General features: G+C 42.6%; 2 protein-coding genes across 8 annotated transcripts in view; both read left to right on the top strand.

Moving 5' to 3' along the window:
* The window catches only part of ATP8B1 (ATPase phospholipid transporting 8B1), a 42,349-nt gene extending 39,149 nt beyond the window's left edge, over positions 1 to 3,200 (top strand). For 6 of the 7 annotated variants that reach the window (XR_008744836.1, XR_008744834.1, XR_008744833.1 and 3 more), the window contains 2 exons: positions 784 to 914; positions 1,783 to 3,200. Coding sequence is in view for 1 of the 7 variants with exons in the window: in XM_055791271.1 (XP_055647246.1) it covers positions 784 to 914; positions 1,783 to 2,013 (362 nt within the window). In the remaining 6 variants the exon portion in view is untranslated. Of the gene's footprint in view, positions 1 to 783; positions 924 to 1,782 lie in introns of all 7 variants that reach the window. The other variant, XR_008744835.1, reaches the window with a different exon arrangement.
* A 1,069-nt stretch (positions 3,201 to 4,269) lies between these two features.
* NARS1 (asparaginyl-tRNA synthetase 1) lies at positions 4,270 to 19,083 on the top strand. Its single transcript, XM_055791496.1, has 15 exons — positions 4,270 to 4,368; positions 5,128 to 5,210; positions 5,471 to 5,536; positions 5,639 to 5,731; positions 6,167 to 6,256; positions 7,499 to 7,577; positions 8,583 to 8,653; positions 8,922 to 9,008; positions 11,948 to 12,169; positions 12,574 to 12,773; positions 13,222 to 13,357; positions 14,399 to 14,512; positions 16,105 to 16,236; positions 16,853 to 16,984; positions 17,588 to 19,083. Exons 1-15 carry the CDS (start codon positions 4,326 to 4,328, stop codon positions 17,717 to 17,719), a joined length of 1,680 nt encoding a protein of 559 aa, XP_055647471.1. The 5' UTR covers positions 4,270 to 4,325; the 3' UTR covers positions 17,720 to 19,083.
* The last annotated feature ends 3,816 nt before the right edge of the window (positions 19,084 to 22,899 follow it).

Here is a 22,899-nt window from a genome sequence, read left to right as displayed (position 1 = left end):
GATGGCGCCAAATGCTGTTAGCAGCTCCCTGGGATCTTGCTGCAAGGCCAGGGAGGTGTAAGTAGCAGCCAGTTAGGAATTTTTTTTCTGAGGAAAGCTGTGCTTTCTAATTTCCCTAGTGACAGATCTTTCATATGTTGCCTTGGATTTAAATATCTCCGCCCAGAATAACAAATCCCCTCAATTTTATGTTCTCATTTTTAAGCTGAACCCAACTGAAAAAAGGTAGTAGACTCTAACATAACACTTTTCTTTAACCTTTTGTAATGCTTTAGACTTCTTTTATCATTTTCTTCTACCTGAATACTTTATAGATTTCAGAAGTTTATTATAAAGATATGACTGCTACTTAGTTTGATAGAAACCTCCATGAGATTGGGTATTTGGCTACTAAATATCGCTTGCTTCCTAGACTACATGCATGCCAAGATACCAGGAGGGCTTTTTCTTGCTTTGCATGCTTTAAAGCAGGACAAAAACTGTGCATCTCAGCCAAGCATTTGTCTTGCAGCCTTCCAGAACTCTGAAAAGGGCTTTGACATGGATGTGGATATGTTGTAATAGAAGGGCTTTATAAAATACCTTGCTGTTATTTTCTGTTCATAGTAGAGTCTCTGAATAAAAGCTTGATATTGTGAAAGACAACAGAATACCTGAATGTTAGGTTCTGTGTATGTCCTGTCCTGTTTGGAGAGAAGCTGTGGCTTTTGGCATCTCATTTGCATTATATAACTAGTTTACTTGATCACATCATAAGCTAATTCTTCTTTTTTTAATTCCTAGGAACTGCTCCAAATGCTCTGAGACAGCCATACCTCTGGTTGACCATGATTTTATCAATTGCTATTTGCTTACTTCCTGTAGTGGCACAGCGTTTCTTATCTATGACAATTCGGCCTTCAGAAAGTGATAGAGTGAGTAAAGTCTTATGTTATTTTGGTTAATTAGTAATATGTTTACTTACAGGACCCAGTATTGGTGCTAATATTAGAGATGAGTAAGTGACTGTGCCCTAGAATTACAAGAGACTGGAGCTCAGGTCCTATGGCCAGGGAGGGTGGCAGCAGGGCTCTCTGGAGGCCAGATGGAGCCTGCCTGCTGGCTGGGTGACAACTGGTGCTGTGACGTTTTGCCATCCAAAGCAGAATGTCACTTTTATGTGTTCTTATTTCCCAGTGTCTTCCTTCTGTGCGTCTCTGGGATAAAGAGGTACATGTACAAGCTCAGCACGCAGTCCAGTGTGGGCTCATTCATTGTTTGTCTTGGCTGAGCACTTGACATTGTAAAACCACAGAAACCCAATTTGAAGCTACTGATGGTCTGACGTCTTTTTATTTGGGCTGTGCTAGAGTTCCGTTGTTATGTGTCAGAGTATAGTGGGCAGGTTTTGCTTCTGTTCTGCCTTGAGCTGGCAAATAGCATATGGGTATGAAAGTAGTTAAAATTGTGGTGGTGGTGTTTAAAAAGGTATTAAAGAAGTGTCAACATAAGAATGCAGGAATAGCTTTCAATTTCATATTTTCAATCTATGCAGTGGTGAAAGACGTTTAAAGATAAATGACCATAATGACATACAAAGTAACACAGTGAGTCTTCCTGAAACAGCAGTGTGTTACTGCATATATTCTTGTTTGTAACAAAATCAAATTTGAACAAGAGAACCCTCCTGTCCAAGCAGTTTAAGGATGCAAAAAAGTATTGGGTTATTTCCCCAGACAGTAAATGCAAACAACCTGTTTTCCCTTGTAATCCATAAACTAATCTGTCTTTGCATGCATGAAGATTCAGAAGAACTGTAAGAAATATGTGGCAGAAGAACAACAGTGGAAGCAACGGCAGAGTGCTTTTCGCCGAGGGATATCTGGCCGTCGTTCTGCTTACGCTTTCTCCCATCAGCGAGGATATGCTGATCTTATTGCTTCCGGACGCAGCATACGGAAGAAACGGGCTCCTTTGGATGGAGTCCTGGGCAACAGTATGACACAAGTCAGAGATGCTCATGAAACGAGCTGATTTACTGCATTTTGGGAGAAGCCCCAATGATTGCACAAAAAAAAATATTTAAAAAAAACTCAGGATATTTTTTTTAACCAAAGGGCATAAGGGTGTGAAGATTTTTATGTTTTATCCCAGAACTTCCTGGCTTTGGACTACTGGAAACATAGAAAGGCCAAGAGTTCTCTATGGAGCTACTAATCCTCATGCAACTGATTTCTTTTTAATGTGAAAGTGAAGGATATCTGTGCTAGGGCATGAAAACCCAGCATTGTAATAAGGTTGTTTGGTGGTTACTTTTTTTTAAAGTGGTGCCTGGAATTGCAGAGTTTTTTCTCATTTTAATAATGTGTTGGTATAAAACTGTAGCTACATTTCATATTTTGTCTTTTAAAGCAAAACTGCTAAGTAGCAATAACCTTGTGTGCGCCATTTCATTTAATTGCACAGTCATAATGGCAAATCAGATGATCAGTCTTTTGAGAGGGCCCCAGATATCCTCATCTGAGCTTGTACAGCTGAGATTAAGATATATCTGGTGATAAACTGCAGTCAGTGTCAGTTTTTATTAGTAATTCTGACATTTACAGGTGTGGTTTCTGTTCCTTTCTCTTCCTTCAACAGTTGACTACAGCTTGCTGCGCTAGATGGAGAGAGATCATTCTTTGCATCCTGTTAGAATGAGTGATATGCCCTTATTCCTTTCATAGCAAATTCCTTGTTTTCCCCTGAAATAAAGAGATCAGAGTCAATAGTTAACAGTATTTTTTCTCACTTGCTCTGTGTTTCTCTGCCTGTCTCTTTCCAGTTCTAGAATATGTTTGAGTCTACGTACACAGTGTATTTATGAACAGAAAATCTCTGGAAAGCCGCCCTTTGAGCTGGCCAAAGCTTGTTCATTTCTGTTTTAGATACAGCAGTAATGGATAACTAGAAAACAGTTGCTTTTAGATGGAATATGTTTCACTTGCTAGTGAGTCAGCTCTGACAATGTAAGAAGTGTTTTTATGAGAGTCTCTTTACAGTTGCACATACTTCTGCTCTTGAAGTTGAGATGTATGAATGTTTCACTTTTACCTGTGTCCAACTCCTGGAGTAAGGTTTATTACTGAAATGGTTTTATAGTAAAAATCATGATATACAGCTCTTGTTTAAAGGAATGTACATTTCAAAAAGTCTAATGCAAATAAATATCCTAGAGTTTACAGCTTCTGTTCTAATAAGTATATGGGGAAAAATGGAAGTGTGAGAGGAGTTTAAGTAGGGAATGGAGGTAAGTAATCTCTCATTGAGATGATGGGGTTGGCCTTTTTTAAAAAAGGGAAATATTCCTTTTATTTCTAATGAGACTTAATAAAGACAAACATTCGCCATAGATATGGATTGCTTGGCTTTGGTCATGAAAAGCAAAGCTGCTTTAGCTTGGCCTTCATTGTTTGAAGGGTGACCAAAAAGTTAAGAAAAAGCAGTTGAGAAGGGAGCTTGAAAGCCAGTGGGCTTTGCTCCTGTGGAAGTGTTCTCCCCCTCATGGGAAGAGGTTCCTGCTGTTACTTCCAAGGTAGGCAATAGCAGAGTTTGCTCTGTTGTGTTAGAAATTTTCTCAATTGTAGTTTTATTAATTGGACAAAAAAAACAGGCTATCCAATACAGAACTATGAACACCAGCTTCCTTTTGAACCATACTTTTTGAAGCCTTAAATTAGAAGTTGTAAGAAAAACTTCAAGTTTCTAGGTAAAGCTGTTTTGAGGAATACCGTTTTTTTCTTATCACGTCCTCTGCTACTGAATGACTTCAGTCAGTTGTCTAAGGCAGGGATCTGTTCTACTCCTCACTCCTGCGGTGGGTGATAAGCCTTCCTCTCCCGGCTGCTGGGGGGGAGGCCTGCCTCGGTGCCCGCAGCAGACAGGCAGGTGCCGGGGGCATTTATGGCGCCCGTACGGCTTTGGGCACGGGTGACCTCCCAGAGGGCTGGCCGGCTGCTGCCCACATCCCCGGCAGGCCGAGCCCCCTCCGTGCCAGCAGCTGGTGGGCCTGCGGGGGGCTGAGCCACGAGTGGGGACATCATGGGAGCAGACAGATTCCGAGATTAAACACACCGCCCGGTTGACATGGCTGTAAATTAATATGCAAAGTCCTTCAGCCTCTTGCATCCCCCAGCGCGAGCTGAGGGGCCAGGGCCACGCAGTCCGGGGGCAGCGGCAGGCGCAACGGGGAGCCGGGAGTGTGGAGCGGCGCCTCCCTCGGCCGCACTGCGCAGCCGGGGCGGGGCGGGGCCCTTGGCGCACGGCGGTGGAAGTGCGGGCCGCGGCAGTTCCGGCAAGCGGCGGCCATGGCGGCGGAGGTGCTGGCTGGGACGGCGGCTCTCGTTCTGGGTGAGGCTTGGGGCGGCCGCAGTTGCGCTGTGCTCCGGCCCGCGCCGCTGCCCGCGGGGCGGTGGGAGATGGCGGCGGCCGGTGCCGGGCGCCCTGGCCGGCGGCCCAAGGGCATTCTCGCCCGGGGCTGCGGGGCCGGGCGGAAGGAGAGCGGCGCGGGGACGGCGGTCGGCGCGGCCCGGCCAGGGAGGGGAAGCGGGAGCCGGGACCACGGGGCCCCGCCGGTACGGGCGGCTCCGAGCTGCTACCCCGGGCGCAGCGGCCGAGCGCCTCGCCGGGAGCGGAGAGGTGCAGCTGTGGCCGCCAGCGAGCGGCTGGGCGCGGCTGGGCGGGCGGCGGCGCCGGGGCCTCCGGCGGGCGGTGGCGGGGCCTGGGCGCGGCCGGCGGGGCAGCGCTTTCGGTTTCTGGTTCGGAGCTTGGCGACGGGCGGGCGCCGCGCTGAGCGGGGCGCGGGCTTGGGAGCGGTTTCCGCCAAGAGGTTCCCGGTTTTGGTTCCCCCTGCGCAGCCAGTGACTTTGAGGAGATCAGCATCTTAGGAGGCCCTAAGGCCTTAGCATAACATATTTACTGCATGGGTTGATTTTTTGCACGGAAAATACTAAATAATTCTTATGCTGTCTGACTAGCCTTTGTTTCTGAAGGATTATTGCTGTTGATAACCGTGAAGGTTTTATATCCTTGTGTGTGTCCGCTCTTCCTCCTCGCCATTTCTCTTTTGTTGTTGTTTGAGTAATTCCCTGTATTCGTTACATATTACAGAGGAGCTGTATGTTTCTGAACGAGAAGGCAGTGATTCCACTGGTGATGGGACACAAAAGAAACCATTCAAGACTGTGTTAAAGGTAACTGGAAAGCAGCTGCTCTTTTGTTTTGAAGAGCCTGAACCGTAGGATGCTTTTGGCAGGGAGGGACTTTAAACCCCCTGCCGCGGGCAGAGACACCTTCCACCAGGCCAGGCTGCTCTGGCCTTGTGTTTCTAAATGTAAATTTTATACCTGCTTTTACAGCTCTGACCAGTAGGATGTCTGCTCAGTCTCTTGAAGGATGACTTTAGTTCACATGCAGTGCCATTGACTCTTGTTTACTTCTTCCACCTTTTTAGGCTTTGATGACAGCAGGAAAGGAACCATTTCCTACTATTTACGTGGATTCGCAAAAAGAAAATGAGGTGCTGTAGCATTAGAGCTTCCTAGTAGAAATTATTTTAATGTCCCTTTGTGTGAAGTGACACAAATGTAATCTTTTCTGCTCTCTCCTTGGATTGATTTAGAGATGGGCCATTATTTCAAAATCACAGATGAAAAATATCAAAAAACTGTGGCACAGGGAACAAATGAAGAATGAAGCAAAGGAGAAGAAGGAGGTAGGTTGCAGATGATACCAGGCTGGAGGAAGCATACCACTTTTCTTTTCCAAAAACATTAAACAGCAATGTTGTCATTCCCACTCCTCTAAAAAAGCTTCAGCTTGTTCTTTGTCTGTGTCACTGTTTTGCACATGTATTAGTTACAACTTGCCTTTGTTTGTATTGGGATAAGTTGACTGAAACTGGGTGAGTTTTGAACAGTTGCAATCTTGACTTTAGACTTTCTGGGGAAAAAATGAGAAATGCATCTCTGCATTGATTCTCATCCTGGTCATGAATTAGCACAGGTTTAGGCACCAGCAAGGTAACATTAAGGCTCTTTATGACATGTGTGTCTGTAAACATACATTATAGTCTCTGGTAATTGTGGAGAGCAGGAATCTTATAAAGCCTGCTTGCAGCTGTTTAATACTTTTTTTTTAAAAAAAAAAGGCAGAAGATCTCTTGAGAAGAGAGAAGAACCTGGAGGAAGCTAAGAAGGTTGTTATCAAGAATGATCCTAGTCTTCCAGAGCCAAAATGTGTGAGTAATATCCAGTGAGCTTGATACATGGCCTGTGTTAGAGCATCTTGTCTGCACAGAGAATGAGTCTTTCTGCTTTCTGGCTCCGGCAGCTGTTGAAGTCCACTGTCTTGTTACTGTCCATCAATGCAGCTTTGCTTTTCCGATTATACAGACTTTGGTCTTTCTCGTGCGTACCTCTGAACTTTCTTAGCTCACACATGAGACTTCTCTATTTGTTTGCTGGCAGAGACTATATTTCTGTTTTTCAAAAAGTTGATTAGTTTTGCTTTGTTTGATTATTGCACTGGTGGAAAGTGAAGAAACAGTGCTGGTTAGAGGATGTAATTTTGGTTACTGAGACATAGAATATAGTTCTTACTGGGCTCTTTGTAGAGTCCTGCTGGATGTGGTGATCTGGTGCAGTCCTTAGCTTAGTAAGCAGATACCGTATGTGCTGCCCTGTGACAGGTGTTGGGATAGACCCTGTGTAGAAGAGGGTTTTGATCGGAGACCTACACTCTGATGGCTGCTCTTTGAGAAAGGGACAGCCAGGCCCAGCTGCACCAAAATCAGTCTCTTCCAGACCAGTGTAATGTAGCAGTCCTTAGCTGCCTGAGACGTGATGCATTTTGAAGGTGCCTGCTGGGTTTTTCTGCCTATAGCAGTGTCAGTACCTCAGCTACACGTTTAGATGTACCCATGTCATATCCAGATACTCTGCTAACTGAACTCGTCCTCTAAAGGCATTCAGTGTCTTGAGAAATTAGTCCACGGTGCATTCAGAGTGCCAGAAAACGTGCCTGAGGCATCCTTTCCAAGTCTTTTGGTGATGCAGTGCACCTTGGATTTCCAGTAATAACAGAATACTCCAGTCTTAGGATGTGAGCTGTTACATGTTTTCACTTCTCCTTTCAGCCAAACAAACTCAAAGTGAGCTTCTTCAAAAGCTATTACAGTCCTTGGTTGCTACACGGCAAAATAAGCCTGCTAAATAGAAAGGACTTGATGCGAAGCCTGGAAGTGCTGTCCCAGTGTACTGCTTGTCCTGGCTAAAGTATTATTTCCTTACTAAACAGCTCTTCAGTATTGGCAGCTGTGCTTACAGCCTGGGTGGAACTTCGCTTCAAGTGCTCCTGGTAGGAGCTATTGGGGAGGGAGGTGTCATATACACGTAGACATATGCTAAGTAATTATGTGGAAAACACAGTCTAAATGGTGAATCATTTCTCTCTTTGATTGCTTTTATTCCTGGCTTTACAGTTAAAGATTAATGCTCTGGAGGCTTACAGAGGCCAGAGAGTGAAGATTTTTGGCTGGATTCACAGATTACGGAGGCAAGGTAAACCACAAGCATTTAGAAGTTACTGAACCTGTGGAGAGAGATGGAACAAATACCATAGCCTTCAAAATTCGGACACTTAGAATGAATCAGGCAGCACCTGTTCTTAAATTTTTAAACCATCAGTTAGGTGTCCTCTTTGGTTTATCACAGTGGTCACTACAACACTGAAAATTCTGCATGACAAGTAAGCATGCAGACATTTCTTAGTCAAAATCTTAATGGGATTTTCAGTTTGGAGCCCAGTCCTGTGGAATTTCTTCAAAAGTTTTGTTCTATGTTTTAAACTAATCCTGCAAACTGAGTAGCTAACTAGCATCTGCTCATAGTGAAATCAGCAAATTGGAATTGTAAAGGTAAATAAAGTAGCATAACTTCTTTTACCATAAGTTTGGCAAGTAATACTTGCTATCAAAATGATTGGTATTCTAGTTAGCAAGGTAGCTTCGGCTGGGGCATGGGAGTGCATGGCAGAGGTGGTTCTGACTCCACAGGTACTTGTTCAGATTATCATTGAAAGACTTGACGAAGCAGTTGTGGATCTGGATATCATGAACAGTTTCTAGCAAATTATTTTTGTCATTATATGCTTTTGTGGAGAGGTGGGTGACTGCTTTGCCCATGTGAGGTGTACCTTGGGCCTGTGAGTTCAGCATTTCTGCAGATAGACTTGTAGTCCCTCAGGACCCAAGGGACATCTCAGGTCTTGGCATGGCAGTGCAATCCCAACCCAGTTGATGTTGGAGCAGGCTTTGCTCTTGATGTCTGTTGAAACTTACTTTAACTTGTTATACAAAATACAGCTCTGTGAAAGGCGTTTATAACTGCTAATGCTTCAGTGCTTACCTGAATCATCTGTTTTTTAAAAAGGAAGAATGTGATCACAATCCTTCTGTAATAATCTGCACAGGGGTAATTAGAATGTCTTGGGAGTGGGTCTCTCCAAGTGGATCAGTGAAAAAAGCTGAGGCGCTCTGGTGGTTTTTTTTTTTTCTTTTTAACTAGGAAAAAATTTGATGTTCATTGTTTTGAGAGATGGCACAGGTTTTCTTCAATGTGTCCTTTCAGATGACCTGGTAAGTTTAATTCTGTTCTATCATTTAATAAGTGTTCATACCTCATCTGGTTTTCTTTCATACAGACAATTGTAAGCTCTCCTAAACCTACTGATCAAGTTCTATTATTGTTAAATTGTATCTCCTACTACTAGAGATTATTTTTTTTGTCAATGTGAGAACTGCTTAGAAGTGACTAGGAGTTAATCTTGCCTGGGACTCCAGTAGATGTCATAGCAAAATAAAAAAATTACCTTTACTATGCCTTTGTCTCTTTCTGTCCCTGCAGTGTCAGTGTTACAACGGGCTAATTCTTTCTACGGAGAGCAGTGTTGCAGTGTACGGTATGCTGAACCTTGTTCCTGAAGGCAAGCAGGTACGGGAGCTAGTGTGTTTGGGTTCTCCTCTTTAACAGTTGGTCATTTTCCTGGTGGAAGGAGAAGCAGATGCAGAAATTATTACTAGATTATTTCAGTGGGAACTTTATTTAGCGAAAAGAACAAACCTCCAAGGCTGCTGCTGTCACCCACAGTTCAGTGTGTGACAAGTGAGCTATGTAAGTGTTCTGGTTTTGCCTGGAACAGTTTTCCACTGATACGTGCCATAGATGTGGGAAATTATGTTAAAAAACAACATAGCTTTATTTTCCCTAACAAGAGGCTTATTCAGTTTTCGTGAGGCTAAGAGTTTGGGAGTGTCTCTCTTTTACTGAGATGGGTTTGTAGGCTCTTCACCATGTTGTATTTGGCTTTCAGCATTTGGCAGGTGTATGAACTAGGCAATGTAACTTTTTTTATAAAACTTTGTTTATAATGGTGGTCTCATGTTAGCAACTTGGCAGGTGTGATTTTAGGTTTCAAAATGTGATGCTGCTTAGACCTCTCATTCCAGTCTAGATCTACACCCTGTTACTGTTTGGAAAATTGTTTGAGGTTGGGGCTAAAACCATGTTAAGCAGCTAGGCATGAAGGATGGCCCATAAAAAGGATTCATTAAAAGGCAGGAGAGAAGCTTTCGGAAACCATTATCTGTGACAGCAACTCAGTGTACTTGTGAGGACATGCAGGCCTGTGTCAGGGTATTTACTGAAAATTATTTTAACACTTCTTAGTTATTAGGAGATGACTGAAAGACAACTAAGTTGTGTCTGTTACAAAACTTGGGATGCAGAAACAGCAAGCAAGCTCAGGCTGCATTTGTTCTATTTAAATCTCAGGTAGTTGTTTTTAAGACATGAGCTCTTGATAGCTGCTTATAGTAATGTCCTTTTTCTGTGAAGGAGAAAGCAAAGCAGTAATGTTGAGATTTAGAGGATGGATAGATGTTTAATGTTGCTAGTCTGTAAGCTTACCTCTTTAGATACATATTCAAAATTGTCATCAGCTCTTGCAGCGAGAGTTGTTCTTCTCTGTGGACTGGCAATCTGTATTCTCCTCTGTAGTCTCTTGAGTGTGTACTATCTTTAGTAAAATAACAGGGAGAAGAAGCATGTCTGGAAAAAAAAAAAAAGGCACGTTTTGGAGTGTTAAATTGCTTCAAATAGCATTTCCAAGATGTGTTAGACATTATTTGAGCAAAGTAGTCCTTCACTGTGGCTACCTGCAGTGTGTAAAATAAGGTCAAAGTGTTAACCTTATGTGGTGCTTTGTAGATAATTCAATTTTCTTGTAAGCCACGTACTGTTGGCCATTACTGGCATGTTTTGCAAATGAAACTTGGATAGGCTTAATTGTTCTACTTGTCCATGCCACTTGGGTTCTATCCCCAAGAGACTGATCTAAGGTTAGAGAGCCAAGCTGAGTTAAATATGAGTCCACTCCTTGTTGTGTTTGACCATCAGAAGCTGGCAAGATTTCCTTTCCTTCATAGCTTACGCTACTGGGACTTCTAAAAATAAATGCAAACAAGGATCACTTTTTTTTTTAAACAACTTTAACGTAGTTTGGTAATCGTAAGTAACTCATGCTACTGCTCATAATGTTTCAGACATCGAAGACACTTTGTTTCATGTTTCATCACAATGATACAATGCTTTTAGTGAACAAAGCACCAGATCTATAAAAAATTGTTGATTGGACTTTGAAAATCTGCATTTACACCCTGAAAATACTGTGAAAGAAAAAACCAGCATTTTTAGGAGGCAGAAGCCTACTGTGACCCACACGGGGGAGCTGGTGAGACCCGAAATGGAAAGGTCTGGTCTGTGGACAGGGCTCAGCCCTGGCACGGGGCCCTCCGCTTGCCACATGGCACAGACAGGACTGGTCAAATCAGCCAGCCTGAAACCTGCTATAGTCACGTTGTGGTGAGATGCTACCTAGTGCAGAAAGATTGCTCAGGTGTCCCTGGCAGGCGGTTTCAAAAGTACCTGTAGTGAGCTAGTTCTTCCTCCATCATGATACAAGCGATTTTTAATTTGAAGTTTGAGAAAAGGAGAATGTGGCTCAAATAGGACAAAGAACAAAATACCTTGAATGTCATACTGCAGTCTTAGCTCTGTGTTTTCTTCTAATAGATGGGAGGACTCTTCACTCTGTGTGTAGTGCTCTTAAGGCATACAGGAAGGTTCTTCATGCTATTGTGTTGTGTTGTAGCACCGTAAACTACTATGAAGAAAATTAACTATCCCAGCCAAACCTAGTACGCAGTGTAAATTACCACAGAATGGTTTGGGCTAGGAGGAAGCTCTGAAGGTAATCATCACGAAGGGTCTGCCCTGTTCTTGAAGAATATCTAATGTGAGGTCAGGCTGCCAAGTGTCGTGTCCAAATGGGTTTCTGAACGTCTCCAAGGATGGAGACTGCAGTCTGGTTTGGCCTATGCCCTAGCGTTTCAACATTGTGCAAACAGTTTTTTCTTTATAGCTGATTGAAATCTCCCTTGTTGTAACTGGAGATATTTGTCCTTTTGCTGGATGCATCCAAAGAGATTCTGGCTCCATCTTCTCTATAACCACGCATTAAATAGCTGAAAGTAGTAAGTAGTTTGCCCCTGCTTAGCTTTCTGTTCTTCCAGCTGAATAAACCCAGCTGTCTGTGATACTTAAACTGAATGCATCTGGAAGCTTCTAATTATCTGAGTGCAGTACTCAATCCCATTCACGTTAAGTCTGAGAGACTCATGGTGGGTTGCAAATGGCACTTCTAAGCGAGCTATGACCAAATTACAAAGCAGTCACTTAAAAAATACTGCAATTAAGATTTTAGCATCTTTTGTTTAAACCAGATTAACATCTTTGCCACGATGCCAGATGGTGACATCCAAGGGGCAAAAAAAGAGGACTTCTGAAATATTTGTTTCTCTTCAAATTGGCAGGCTCCAGGAGGCCACGAGCTGAACTGTGATTATTGGGAGCTTATTGGTCTCGCCCCAGCAGGAGGGGCTGACAATCTACTCAATGAGGATTCAGAGGTTGATGTGCAGCTTAACAACAGGCATATGATGATTCGGGGCGAGAATATGTCCAAAATCTTCAAGGTGCGCTCCATGGTAGTGCAAGCCTTCAGGGATCATTTCTTTGCCAATGGCTATTATGAAGTAAGTATGTGTTCCCTTGTCAGCAAGTGACTACTTTAATGTCCTGGCTTCAAGACTCTTTTTTTTTTTTTCCTGAAAAAAATGTGTAGATTTTCTAACTGATCTGAAAGGGGCAAAAGAAAAGCTGTTTCTTAGGAAACTATTACTGGATTGCTTTCATAGAGATAGATCTCAAAGGTGTGTAGGCACTTCTGAGGGGTGTAACTGTTACGGTATGATTCCCCAACAGCCTGCATACCTCTTTAATGTGCTGAAGGATATCAGACTGAAGTGCTTGGATGTGTGCGTACAAAAGCTTTGTAGATGGTGTTCTGGAAGAGTGTGCCTTACGTCACTGCTCTTGCATGTTGTCATCCTTGTCTTTAATTCTTCACTCAAGTAATGGTAGTTCTGTTATTTAACAGGTCACACCACCAACTTTAGTCCAGACACAGGTGGAAGGAGGCTCAACTCTGTTCAAACTCGATTATTTTGGTGAAGAGGCATACTTAACGCAGTCATCACAGCTCTATCTGGAGACCTGCATTCCAGCGTTAGGAGATGTTTTCTGCATTGCTCAGTCATACAGAGCTGAGCAATCCAGGACCCGAAGACACTTGGCAGAGTATGGAAAGAGTCTACTTTGCTATTTATGTATAAGCTAATTTATAAAGCAGGGGAGTAGCAGTCAGTTAGATGACATAATGTACAGCAAGCAGACGGCATAATGCTAATGCAGGAGGTCTGAGCAAAGTATATTTGGGGGTGATACCTTGTCTTGGTGAATGTCTAGCAGGTCATAATACATTGACGATTGACGTTTAGTGAAGGAAGATCTCAGTGAAACAGCTGATACATTTTTAGGAAGCTGTGTTTTTTTAGAAAATACAGTTGATGCTGTTGTCTTTTTTTTTAATGGCTTTATTTCCTTTACACTGTAGAGGTGGGAGAAATGAAAAAGGGGACAAAAGCATGTGTGCTTGGGTTGTGGGTTTTTTAGTGAGAATTTTTTTCATAGCTAAAAGATTTGTTGCCTGTGTATGGTTTTAAAATGGTGTGACTTCATGTTTCAGATACACTCACATTGAAGCTGAATGTCCTTTTATAAGTTTTGAGGATTTGTTGGACCGTCTGGAGAGCTTGGTTTGTGATGTAGTAGACAGAATCTTGAAATCTCCTGCATCAAGCTTACTGTATGACCTAAACCCGGTAGGCAGCAGTGTGGAACACTCTTGACTAGCCAAGAACATAGATCTTTAGCCTTTCCTGGTCAGCACATTCGTTTGGGGAAGGCAGGGCATGGCATAGCAGTGGGCTCTGCTTGCTTACTGTTATTAATAATAGTAAGTGTATTAGATAACATCAAAAGAATGAAAATGCTGCAAGGCTGATAATGACTCTTCTAGAAGCCGGGGACTGTGGGGGAGGAAGTTTCCTGCTAGCAAGTTCTAGGAGCCAGCAATGTGCTGGGACTTATTGCAATGTGTACTGTACCAGTGGAATAAAAACCTCTATCCCAGAGCTCGTAATATTGATCGGCTGGTACTTGTAGATTGAGCACGAGGAAGCAATGGAAGAATGGTGTTTTACTTTCCACCCTGGAATGTGGAGCTCTAAAGCTATTTTATTTGTTAGAGACCCTTTGTCTTCTGTTGCCTTTGCAAAGAAGATGGCTTCAAGAGACTGCTAACTATCTCCATCACTAGCTATTCTCTCAGAGCACATATAAAGTCTTTTGCCTCTGTTATTTTCACCTGTTTTCCTGATAAACACTGGGAGGTTCAGTTTTAAATCTGGGCTGAGACAGGGGTCAGGAGGTAGAAAGAAGCACAACTCGTGTCACAGAGGTGGGTTCTGAAGCTGTTCTTGGTGCAGGGCAGCAAAAATACTCTTTTGTAGCCTTGCCCATGGAACCTTTGCTAATGGCTCAGTTCAAAACACCTACACGTACAATGAATTTGTACAGAAAAGGGAATAGCCTTGAAAATACTTCCTTTCTTCTCTCTACTGCCACCTTTTGCAGCTTCTGTTCTGTGAGCTGTACTGGACTTGGAAGATGGTTGTGTTTGGTTCTATATTTTCAGTACTGAGCTTGATTTGTTTGTTTAATAATTTATTGATGGATGAGCTGGGAAGAGTAGTGTGTATGCTTCAAGTCTGGAAGTGGACTTGCTAATCAACTACAAAAATTATCTTCTTTAAAAATGGTACTCTTCCAACTATCTTCATGTCTGCTCTTTAAATTTACAGGGCTTCAAGGCCCCTAAACGTCCTTTCCGACAAATGAACTATACTGAAGCCATTGAGTGGTTAAAGGAACATGATGTGAAGAAGGAAGATGGCACTTATTATGAGTTTGGGGAAGTAAGTCTTTCTGAGGCTCTTTAGAAATTAAAACCAAACAAAATCCCACTGCCCTGCACTCAGGGTATAGAAGGCCCTCGAAGAATGGCATGTTTGGACTATGATGCTGTTGGGCTTACTGTTGCTGTGTGAATCTGTTGTGGTTTTTTTGGAATTACATAGATAACGAGTGAAGTTCTAGTCCCATTTAAGTTAAAGAGAGCTTTGCTATAAACTTAGTTTATACAGAGGCCTGGATTTTTGTCTGGACTGTGCTGGGAGATGTAGTGAATTCTTTTATTGGGGAATGCAAGTGTGGGTTGGGTTTTCCACATAACATCTTCAAACATTGGAACCAAAATCTGTTTTGACATCTGTCCATGTGTACCCTGTCGTGCTGTTCTCCAACACTTAAGACAAAATTATTTGAAGGAGATCAAGAGGACTTGACAGTGTAGCCATAGTCATCAAAGGATTTAAGAGAAATTTTTAGGAGGAGATGATATAATTGTTTAACTTCAAAGTCTACACAGCATATTCTGAAGGAACCTTGGTGGCTCAAAATCAGATGTGTTGGGTTTTTTGCTGTTACTGTTTTTCCCATCTGTATCAAAGATGATAGAGGTAAAGGGAGAGGAAGGCCTTCAGACTGCACCAAACTTAAGGTTCTAGAGGGAAATAAGGATTCTTACTTCCTTTCCCCCATTGTGGGGCTGATATTTGCTTTGTGAGCTGCTGTTGTGCAAGGCCTGTGTTCATTGCACTTTCCTTGCTGCGCATGCTGTGGTTGGCTCTGTCTGCCTCCACTTTCACAGCAGTCAGTGCTGTAATGCAGTGTTTGGTTGGATTAAAACAAGTAACAGGTGTGACTGGTTTTTCCTATTAAAGAAAATTCTGATTTTCTGACTTGAATCAGAATCTAAGAAAAGTCTGAACATTGGCTGAATAAAAGTTCGAATTAAGCCTTTTATGGATAGACAGTTTTTTGACTAAGCGAAGTATGTTCATTTAACAAGCCATGATGACATCATCACTGATGTTCCCTGTCTGTTAGTGTAAGTGTGGTGTCATCCTTCACTTCTCTCCGGTTTTTAAACAATGAAATTGCTGAATTGATCATAAAGAAACTCATGATAGGTATTTCACCATTTATCAAATCTCAATCAGAAAATGTAGATAAGAACCTCATCTATGTAACCGATCAGTTGAGGTTTCTGAAAAGTAGCCCATATACATAACAAGGAAATGCTTAAACTTCTTAGTCTTGAGGTTTGTGTAAAACAGTATTGGGGAGGAAGCAGATTTGACTCTTCAGTGTTTACTGGTTTGGAAAGTCTCCATTTCAGGTTAGGATTTCCTCGGTTTTCTGTCTGAAACAGTGGGAAGACTTGGCTTTTAATTTAATAGATTCCCCCCCTCAACATGTATGTTTTTTATATATAAATATATTTTCTTCTAAGATAAATTTGTTTTAAAAGTTTAGGTACACTAGGATGAATGTGTGGATATGTGTGGTGTGAAACTGCATTTTTTTCATGCCTGATACATGTGGGACTCCAAGGTATTGGAGTGGTTTTGGCTTTAAGTATTAAAAAAGCCTTCTTTAACCTTAGGATATTCCTGAAGCTCCTGAGAGATTGATGACAGACACCATTAATGAGCCAATCTTGTTGTGCCGATTTCCTGCAGAGATAAAGTCTTTCTATATGCAGCGCTGTCATGATGATTCCCGCCTTACTGAATCTGTAAGTTGGTATTTTATGTAGTGTTACAGGCTTCTGCATAAGCATGGGGAATGTCAGTGTGAGTGAGCATAGAATGAGTAAGTACTCCAGGAGAATCTTGGAGAATTCTTACCAGGCTTTGGGTTGGGTGTCTTTTGGTGTGGCTTGTTGATTGTGCAATAAATAAAGTAACTCTGAAGTGCTAATAACATGTGGGTAGATGATTGTGAGTGTGCTCCTCACTGACCTCAGGCAAGGGCTAGTCTAATGACAATACTTCTGTGAGTTCTCTGAGACTGTATTGTCTAAACACTGGCTGTCAGGTGGCCAGGAAAAGGGTGGTTATTAGGAATGTTGCTGGGTTTGTGGTTTTGTGGTGTTGTGTGGGGGTTTTTTGTTGTTTGTTTTTTACAGGTCAGTGTGGCCAAGAGTATTAGAGATTAGCGAACCTAGTTAGTTATTTTATTCCATCTATAAATTGGGTCTGGAAGGAACTGCCTGCCTTCCTGTTGTGCAGAATTAAATAATACATGATAAAATATGTTATGGAAATATAGTTGCAAGTTTGGGTTATTTTTCTTCCCCCTCCTACAGGCAGGTTAATTGTAATAGTTTGACCTTATGCTGTGTTTTGTAGGTTGATGTGTTGATGCCTAATGTTGGTGAAATTGTTGGAGGCTCCATGCGTATCTGGGACAGTGAGGAGCTACTCAAAGGCTATAAGAGGGAGGGCATCGATCCCACACCATACTACTGGTATACTGATCAGGTTTGTAAAAGATTAGATGCGTTGCTTGTCAGCTATGATACTTGATTTTTATATTTTTTTTCCTTAAACTTGCTCTTAAGGTGATGCAGTCTGAATTGTATTTCTGGTGGCCTGAAGTAGATAATTATTTAAGCATCGCCAAAATGCATTGTGTAACATTTCCAGTCTATTAAAGCTGCTGCTGTTTGCTGCGGTTGCATGCTGCCCTTACCAGATGACCTTCATTAGGCTGCTCTGTGCAGGTGTATTCTTCTAACATGCCTTCTGCAGCATAGATAAAGAGAAGTTGGTCTTTATGGATTTGAATGGCTAAGCTCTAACTAGTGTAAGGGGAGAGGAGGAGGCAGTTGGAAAAGAATCGTTGAGATTTCTTTTTCACCTTTCTTTTTCCTCTTCTAGTCCTTACATTGGCCCAGGAAACCCGTGACAAGTAAGCACAAAATGAAAATTTTGTGTAAACAAAAAAATGAAAAATGCCTGAACCATTTTCCTCATCATTCAGAAAATAATCTTGGGTTTGCATTTTTTTCCAGTCATAATTACTGCAATTATATAAATAACAAGAAAATGTTTAATATCTACTCTCTGATTTTAATTTCACAGAGAAAATATGGTACATGCCCTCATGGTGGATATGGTTTGGGATTAGAACGGTTCCTAACCTGGATTCTGAATCGACACCATATCAGAGATGTCTGTCTCTACCCACGCTTTGTCCAGCGCTGCAAACCTTAGCTGTCCTTGTGGTAAATGCCAAGAAAACTGAGCAAATATTGATTGAAAAGGAATGATACACTGTATACTACATCCTGTCTGAGAACAAGACTTATTGCAACCTGTTTCTAATACTAATACTGATTTAGGGTGTGAAAAGGAAAATAAACAAACCCCTTTTTTAAAGTAAAATCCTACAAATTAACTGGAAGAAGCCTCATAAAAAAAATTGTTAGGTGCGGTTATGCTTTCAAGGCAACATAGAACAAAGATCCTGATAAGCTGTCATTTAAAAAACAAGATATGCTTCTGCTTTTAATTTCTGTGATTTAAAAGAAAATAAGCTCGGCATTGGATTTTTTGTTCTTCATTTTTTTTAATTTGCTTTAATTTTAATCTGTTTTCTCTTGGTTTCTTGTTGGAGAGATCAGGATTTCAAGTTCTTTAAATTCCCAAATACTGACCTCGGAGAATGGCATGAAAAAGACATCATCTGAAGAGTTCAACAGAATATAAAATTGGTATTAATTCTGTTGTGCATTGCACTTTTTTAGCTCCTACTGTTTTTAATCAAAGTTCTGATCGACTTTATTCAGTAGCAAGGTATGTAGTATTTAGCACACAATTCCATTGCAAGAGATGGGGGTGGTTGGTTGGGGGTTTTTTCCAGATTATTTATTGGTTAGAAATGATGAGGCACCTGGTGAGGTAGGCTTTGCTACTTTTTCCTGGTACCTGTGGATGCAGTGCTGTAGTGGGTCCATGCACACACCAGCCTGTGCTGAATGACAATAGGAAGGGAGGACTGTCTGTTAGCTCATAGGGACTGGGGTAGTTTGTGGTGCCTTCCAAATTAAGGTTCTGCCATCTGTTTCAAACCAGAAGTGGCCAAGACCTAAAGAAACTGATAACTTTGAAATACAATTGGATTTCAGCATTGTATTGCTGACTGAATTGCTGTCTTCTCTAGATGAACTGTAGTTCAAGCAGGGCTTTCCCGTCTCATGCTGAAGTACATTTTCATAATAGAGCAGTTCCATGTTTCCTAGCTGGCTCGATCTTCTCTTGTGCCACTGCATCTGAGCAGATTCTCTGACTGTAATCAAGTTACTAAATAGGATTAATGAAATATTTAATGTGTTGAGTCATCTGTATGCTTTTTAATCATAAATAAAGCAATTCTTTATTTACTAGAGAGAAAAAAAAATAATTGGTAGGTCCATCATTCCCTACCTGCACTGAGATTTGATCTGGATTTGCCATTCATAGAATTGTTGAGCTGTGCAATACCCATATTTTTGTAATAAATGACTGGTTTTCTTCATCTTGCATGTTAAACATATAAACTGGTCTAAATTGGCAACCAATAAATTGTGGCAACGTAAGTTGGTGTGCAAGAGGGTAGTTCTTGACCTCCAATGTCTGTTCCTTTCCTTTCACTTAGCCTTTATAGCTTACTTGCTTAATATAGTCAGTCCTGTCACAGACAGTATAGTATCTATGTGGGCAATTTCCAAATGCAGGAAATACATATTCCAAAAAAATGGCACTAGCTTTTTTTCTTTTTGAACTAAATCCCCATTAACTCCAAGGCATGTATTTTTGTAGTTTGGATAAGACCACCCCAGCTACCCAGCTGAAACACTCTAGAAAGAATAAGTGACAACAAAAGGGGTGCTTGAATAATTGTTTGCCAAGGCAACAGCTCTTGGGCGGGAGTGCGTGTGACTTCTGCCTGCTTGTAGCTGTGGCTGCCCTGGTTTGTAAGCAGAGTTAACATCTGCCTTGCCAACTGGTACAGTTGGAAGAAGTGAGGTTATTTCCAGAGCTGTTAAATGTCTGGATTTGATGTCTTGGAGTTTGTTGGGGGGCCACTGTGGCATTGCTGCTTATGTCCTGAGGGGTGCCCTGCCAAAGCAGAGAAGGTGAGTAGGGACTGCACTGCACAAGGGTGAAGGAAAGATGCTCTGAGATGTGAGCAGTGCTAAGATAGTTTTCTTTCTTACCCACCTCTTTGAATTCAACCTTTTCCCAGTCCTTTTGTAGCTACAGTAGAAGAAAATCTTGTACAGTGACATGCCTTAGCGCTCTCTCTCACACTTGCCCTACTCCATTTTTGATGGGTGGTTCTTTGTCCAAACACAGAACTTAAAAAAATATTTTAAATACCAACAAAAGTATAGTCAACTGTATATTTCCTGTGGTTTGGGGTATTGTTGCATGTGTTGAGTACATAAGGTAGAAGAAAAGATCGTACTAGAAAAACATCACTTGTTTGCAATAGTTTTCTGTCCTTAAAACTGGCAGGGCTGAGCTACTTTGTAAAGGTTAAAAGCCTTCATATCAGGGGAGCTACTAGCAGAAGGTCTGAGGACTTAAGAGGCATTCCTGGAAGAGGCAGGTCAGATAAGGAGCTTAAAAGGTGACTGGGATGAAAGACGCTGTCAAGCCGAACTTCACGGAGACTGCTGTGCAGTTCTATAATCTGCCCGTGGAGCAGAGGTGGTGCTGGGCAAACCACCTGCCCAGGAAAGATCCCCAAATTAAGGGAAGTATCCCTGAATTAAGCAAAAGCCAGTGCAAATCTACTGGTGGAGAAATAAGGAGTAATTTCTTGGGCAGCCACTGCAATGTTGAAATGCTGCTTCAAAACAAACCTTTGCTATGTTAAACAGGATTGGTGTAGTTCCTGATTTACCAACAAGGCTCAATTCAGGTTTTTGATCATCAAGAAAAAAAACCCCTACTTTTAGAGACTGAAAAATGTTAAATGTTATCTTGGGTTTTATTTTTGTGTCTCATCAGTTGTAGGTTTTGTGTGGTGTCTTTTTTTTTTTTACTGTGTTCTTACAAAATTTGCTGAGTTTGATTATGTCTCCAGTGATCTAAAACATGATCCTGGGTGTTTCTGCCAGCTATCCAGAAAGCTAGTTCCCAAGCTCTCCAGCAGCAAAGCTTTTTGATTTTAAGTTCTTATTCAGGGCTGATTTAATCACATTTGCTTCTAGATGTGTTCTTTGGGCTAGCAGTGTTCCTAGGTCCTTCCCATCTGAGTTCAATGTTTTGGTCCTCCCTTCCCAGTATGTGTAACTTGTATATGTGGGCAATACTGGTCAGGTACTGGGGGAAGCGAAGCAGCTCATTGGTCTCACTGGCTGTTAGGACTCCAGGGACCAGAGGGAACAGTACTTTCCTCCAGGCTCCATCACAAATTCCAGTGCAGCTTACATCCCTTGTAGATTATGATTGCTAATAATAGCTCTCAGAAAGACACTGCAGCTGATTGGAGTACAAGAATACTTGAGTTTGTTTTTATTAGAATGTATAAACAAACCTGCAAAAGAGGAGAAAATGTGGAATGAGGACTTGGACTTCTCCTCATCCTGTTTAATTTTCCCTCAAGGTATCTCCACACAGTCAGACTGGTAGTTGGATTGTTAACTGGTGAACTGGACTGGCTCCAAGGCCCTTTCAGCCTTGTAACTGGCAGCTTCAAGATCACTATCATGTAGCTTGTTTAGATTACATCTCCTTACACACATTATTTTATATTCATCTACGTTGAAACTCATCTGGCCACCCTTCGTATTGAAGCTCCTTGCCAGTGGTGTGGTACTAACCATCCCAGAGAGCCCAGCATCCTTCACAAATGTGGGGTTTCTCTTCTTTGCTCACTTCCCCACAGGGCAGCCAGGATTGAAACAGCTACAGCTCGCTGGAGGGGCAAGGAGAAGCACAGTGCTGCCAGGCCTTGGGCAGCAAGAGCTAGGTCTGCCATTGGCTTCCATAAGCTGTACACAGGACAACTGAAACCACTGCTGAGAAGATGTGGGTGGGATGCAAATCAAATGTTTGTGTGCAGGATAAGTTCTGGTATTTGTTTCTTTGTGTTTCTACTAGGAATGAAGGTTACCAGACAAGCTCTGCAGTCCTGTGCCAGTGTGTCTGACGAGCCAGGAGCCCTGGTGCAGGAGTCAGGTCCTGCCCTGGTGTGAGGCTGTACCACTGCAGTCTGTTCTGTGTGCTGCCTGTAGTCCTTGTTCAACCTGAGCTGGACCTCTTCCCAGCTGTCCTGCTCCTCAGGCACAGGTCCTGCACTGCTACTGTCTACATTTATCGCATGGAAAAGAGGGGTAAAGATTATGGCATTTGGGCCAGCAGTAAGAGCCCCAGAGCACATGGAGCAAGTCAGCAGCTGGGCCAGCAGTACCTCCCTGTCTGACCCCTCCTGCCTACCAGACAGCCACCTTTGATTTGCAGCATCTGCAAACCACACTGAGCTGTGACCAGGACAGAGAATCCCAGCTGGCACTGTAACAGTATGCAGAGGTGCTGCTGGTCATAAATCAGTTCTGTGGATATCTGTCTCCAGCTGAGAAATGCTGTTCCTCCCAGCATGCAAAGGAAATCTCCTCATAAATGATGCACACTGTAAACACAGTGCATGTCCCTGCGTGCGAGGTGCAGCCCTATTGCAAAGCTTTCCAACTGTGCGCTGGCAGAGGTAGAAGTTGAGTTTTGAAAAGCCTATTCTTTCCATCTCTTGGAGAAGATTTCAGTCTCCAGAGTAAATAATGATTTAGGCTGGATTTTTTCCTGGTGCACTGGGCTGAGATCAACACATGTGTTTCACCTGGAGCACAGGCAGAATGCCAGCACACAACCCCACCTGTGCCAGGCCAGCTCCCAGCGCAGCCCCTTGGCCCTGCTCACCACACTGGAGTTGCTGCAGCCTCTGAGTGTGAGGGACTGCGCTTCCCCTGTGCTGGTTTTGTCACTGTAATTTTATCAGCTCTTTTAAAGTACCATGTTCCAAGTAATAGTTTTCCTGTGGTTATCGCAAAGGTGTGCCACTGCAGCAGGAAGCAATGCTGGGTGCTGGCACAGCCAGCACTGCCCACTGCCAGCAGCTGCTGCTGCACTGAGCGTTCAGGACAGGTTCCAGCACTTGGGACTGGTTCCAGTGCCCAGGACCAGTTCCTAGCTGGTGCAGCCTGGCAGGGTGTTCTGCCCTGGCTTTAGCCAGACACACCAACTGCCCTCACACATGTCTTCCAGTAAAACCTCAGGTAAAACACAGCCAAACTTTGGGCAATTGTCATATCCTGTGCACAGCATCTGGGTGCCAACGAAGACTTACCAAGTGGGGTTGCTGTGTTCAAACTCTATGTCTGTCTCAGGTGCTGCTGACAAGGGCCATG

This window comes from Falco peregrinus, chromosome Z, assembly GCF_023634155.1.
Source record: "Falco peregrinus isolate bFalPer1 chromosome Z, bFalPer1.pri, whole genome shotgun sequence".
Classification (NCBI taxonomy): domain Eukaryota; kingdom Metazoa; phylum Chordata; class Aves; order Falconiformes; family Falconidae; genus Falco; species Falco peregrinus.
Note: the sequence above shows the minus strand (reverse complement) of the source record. Positions and strands in the feature narration are given on the sequence as shown.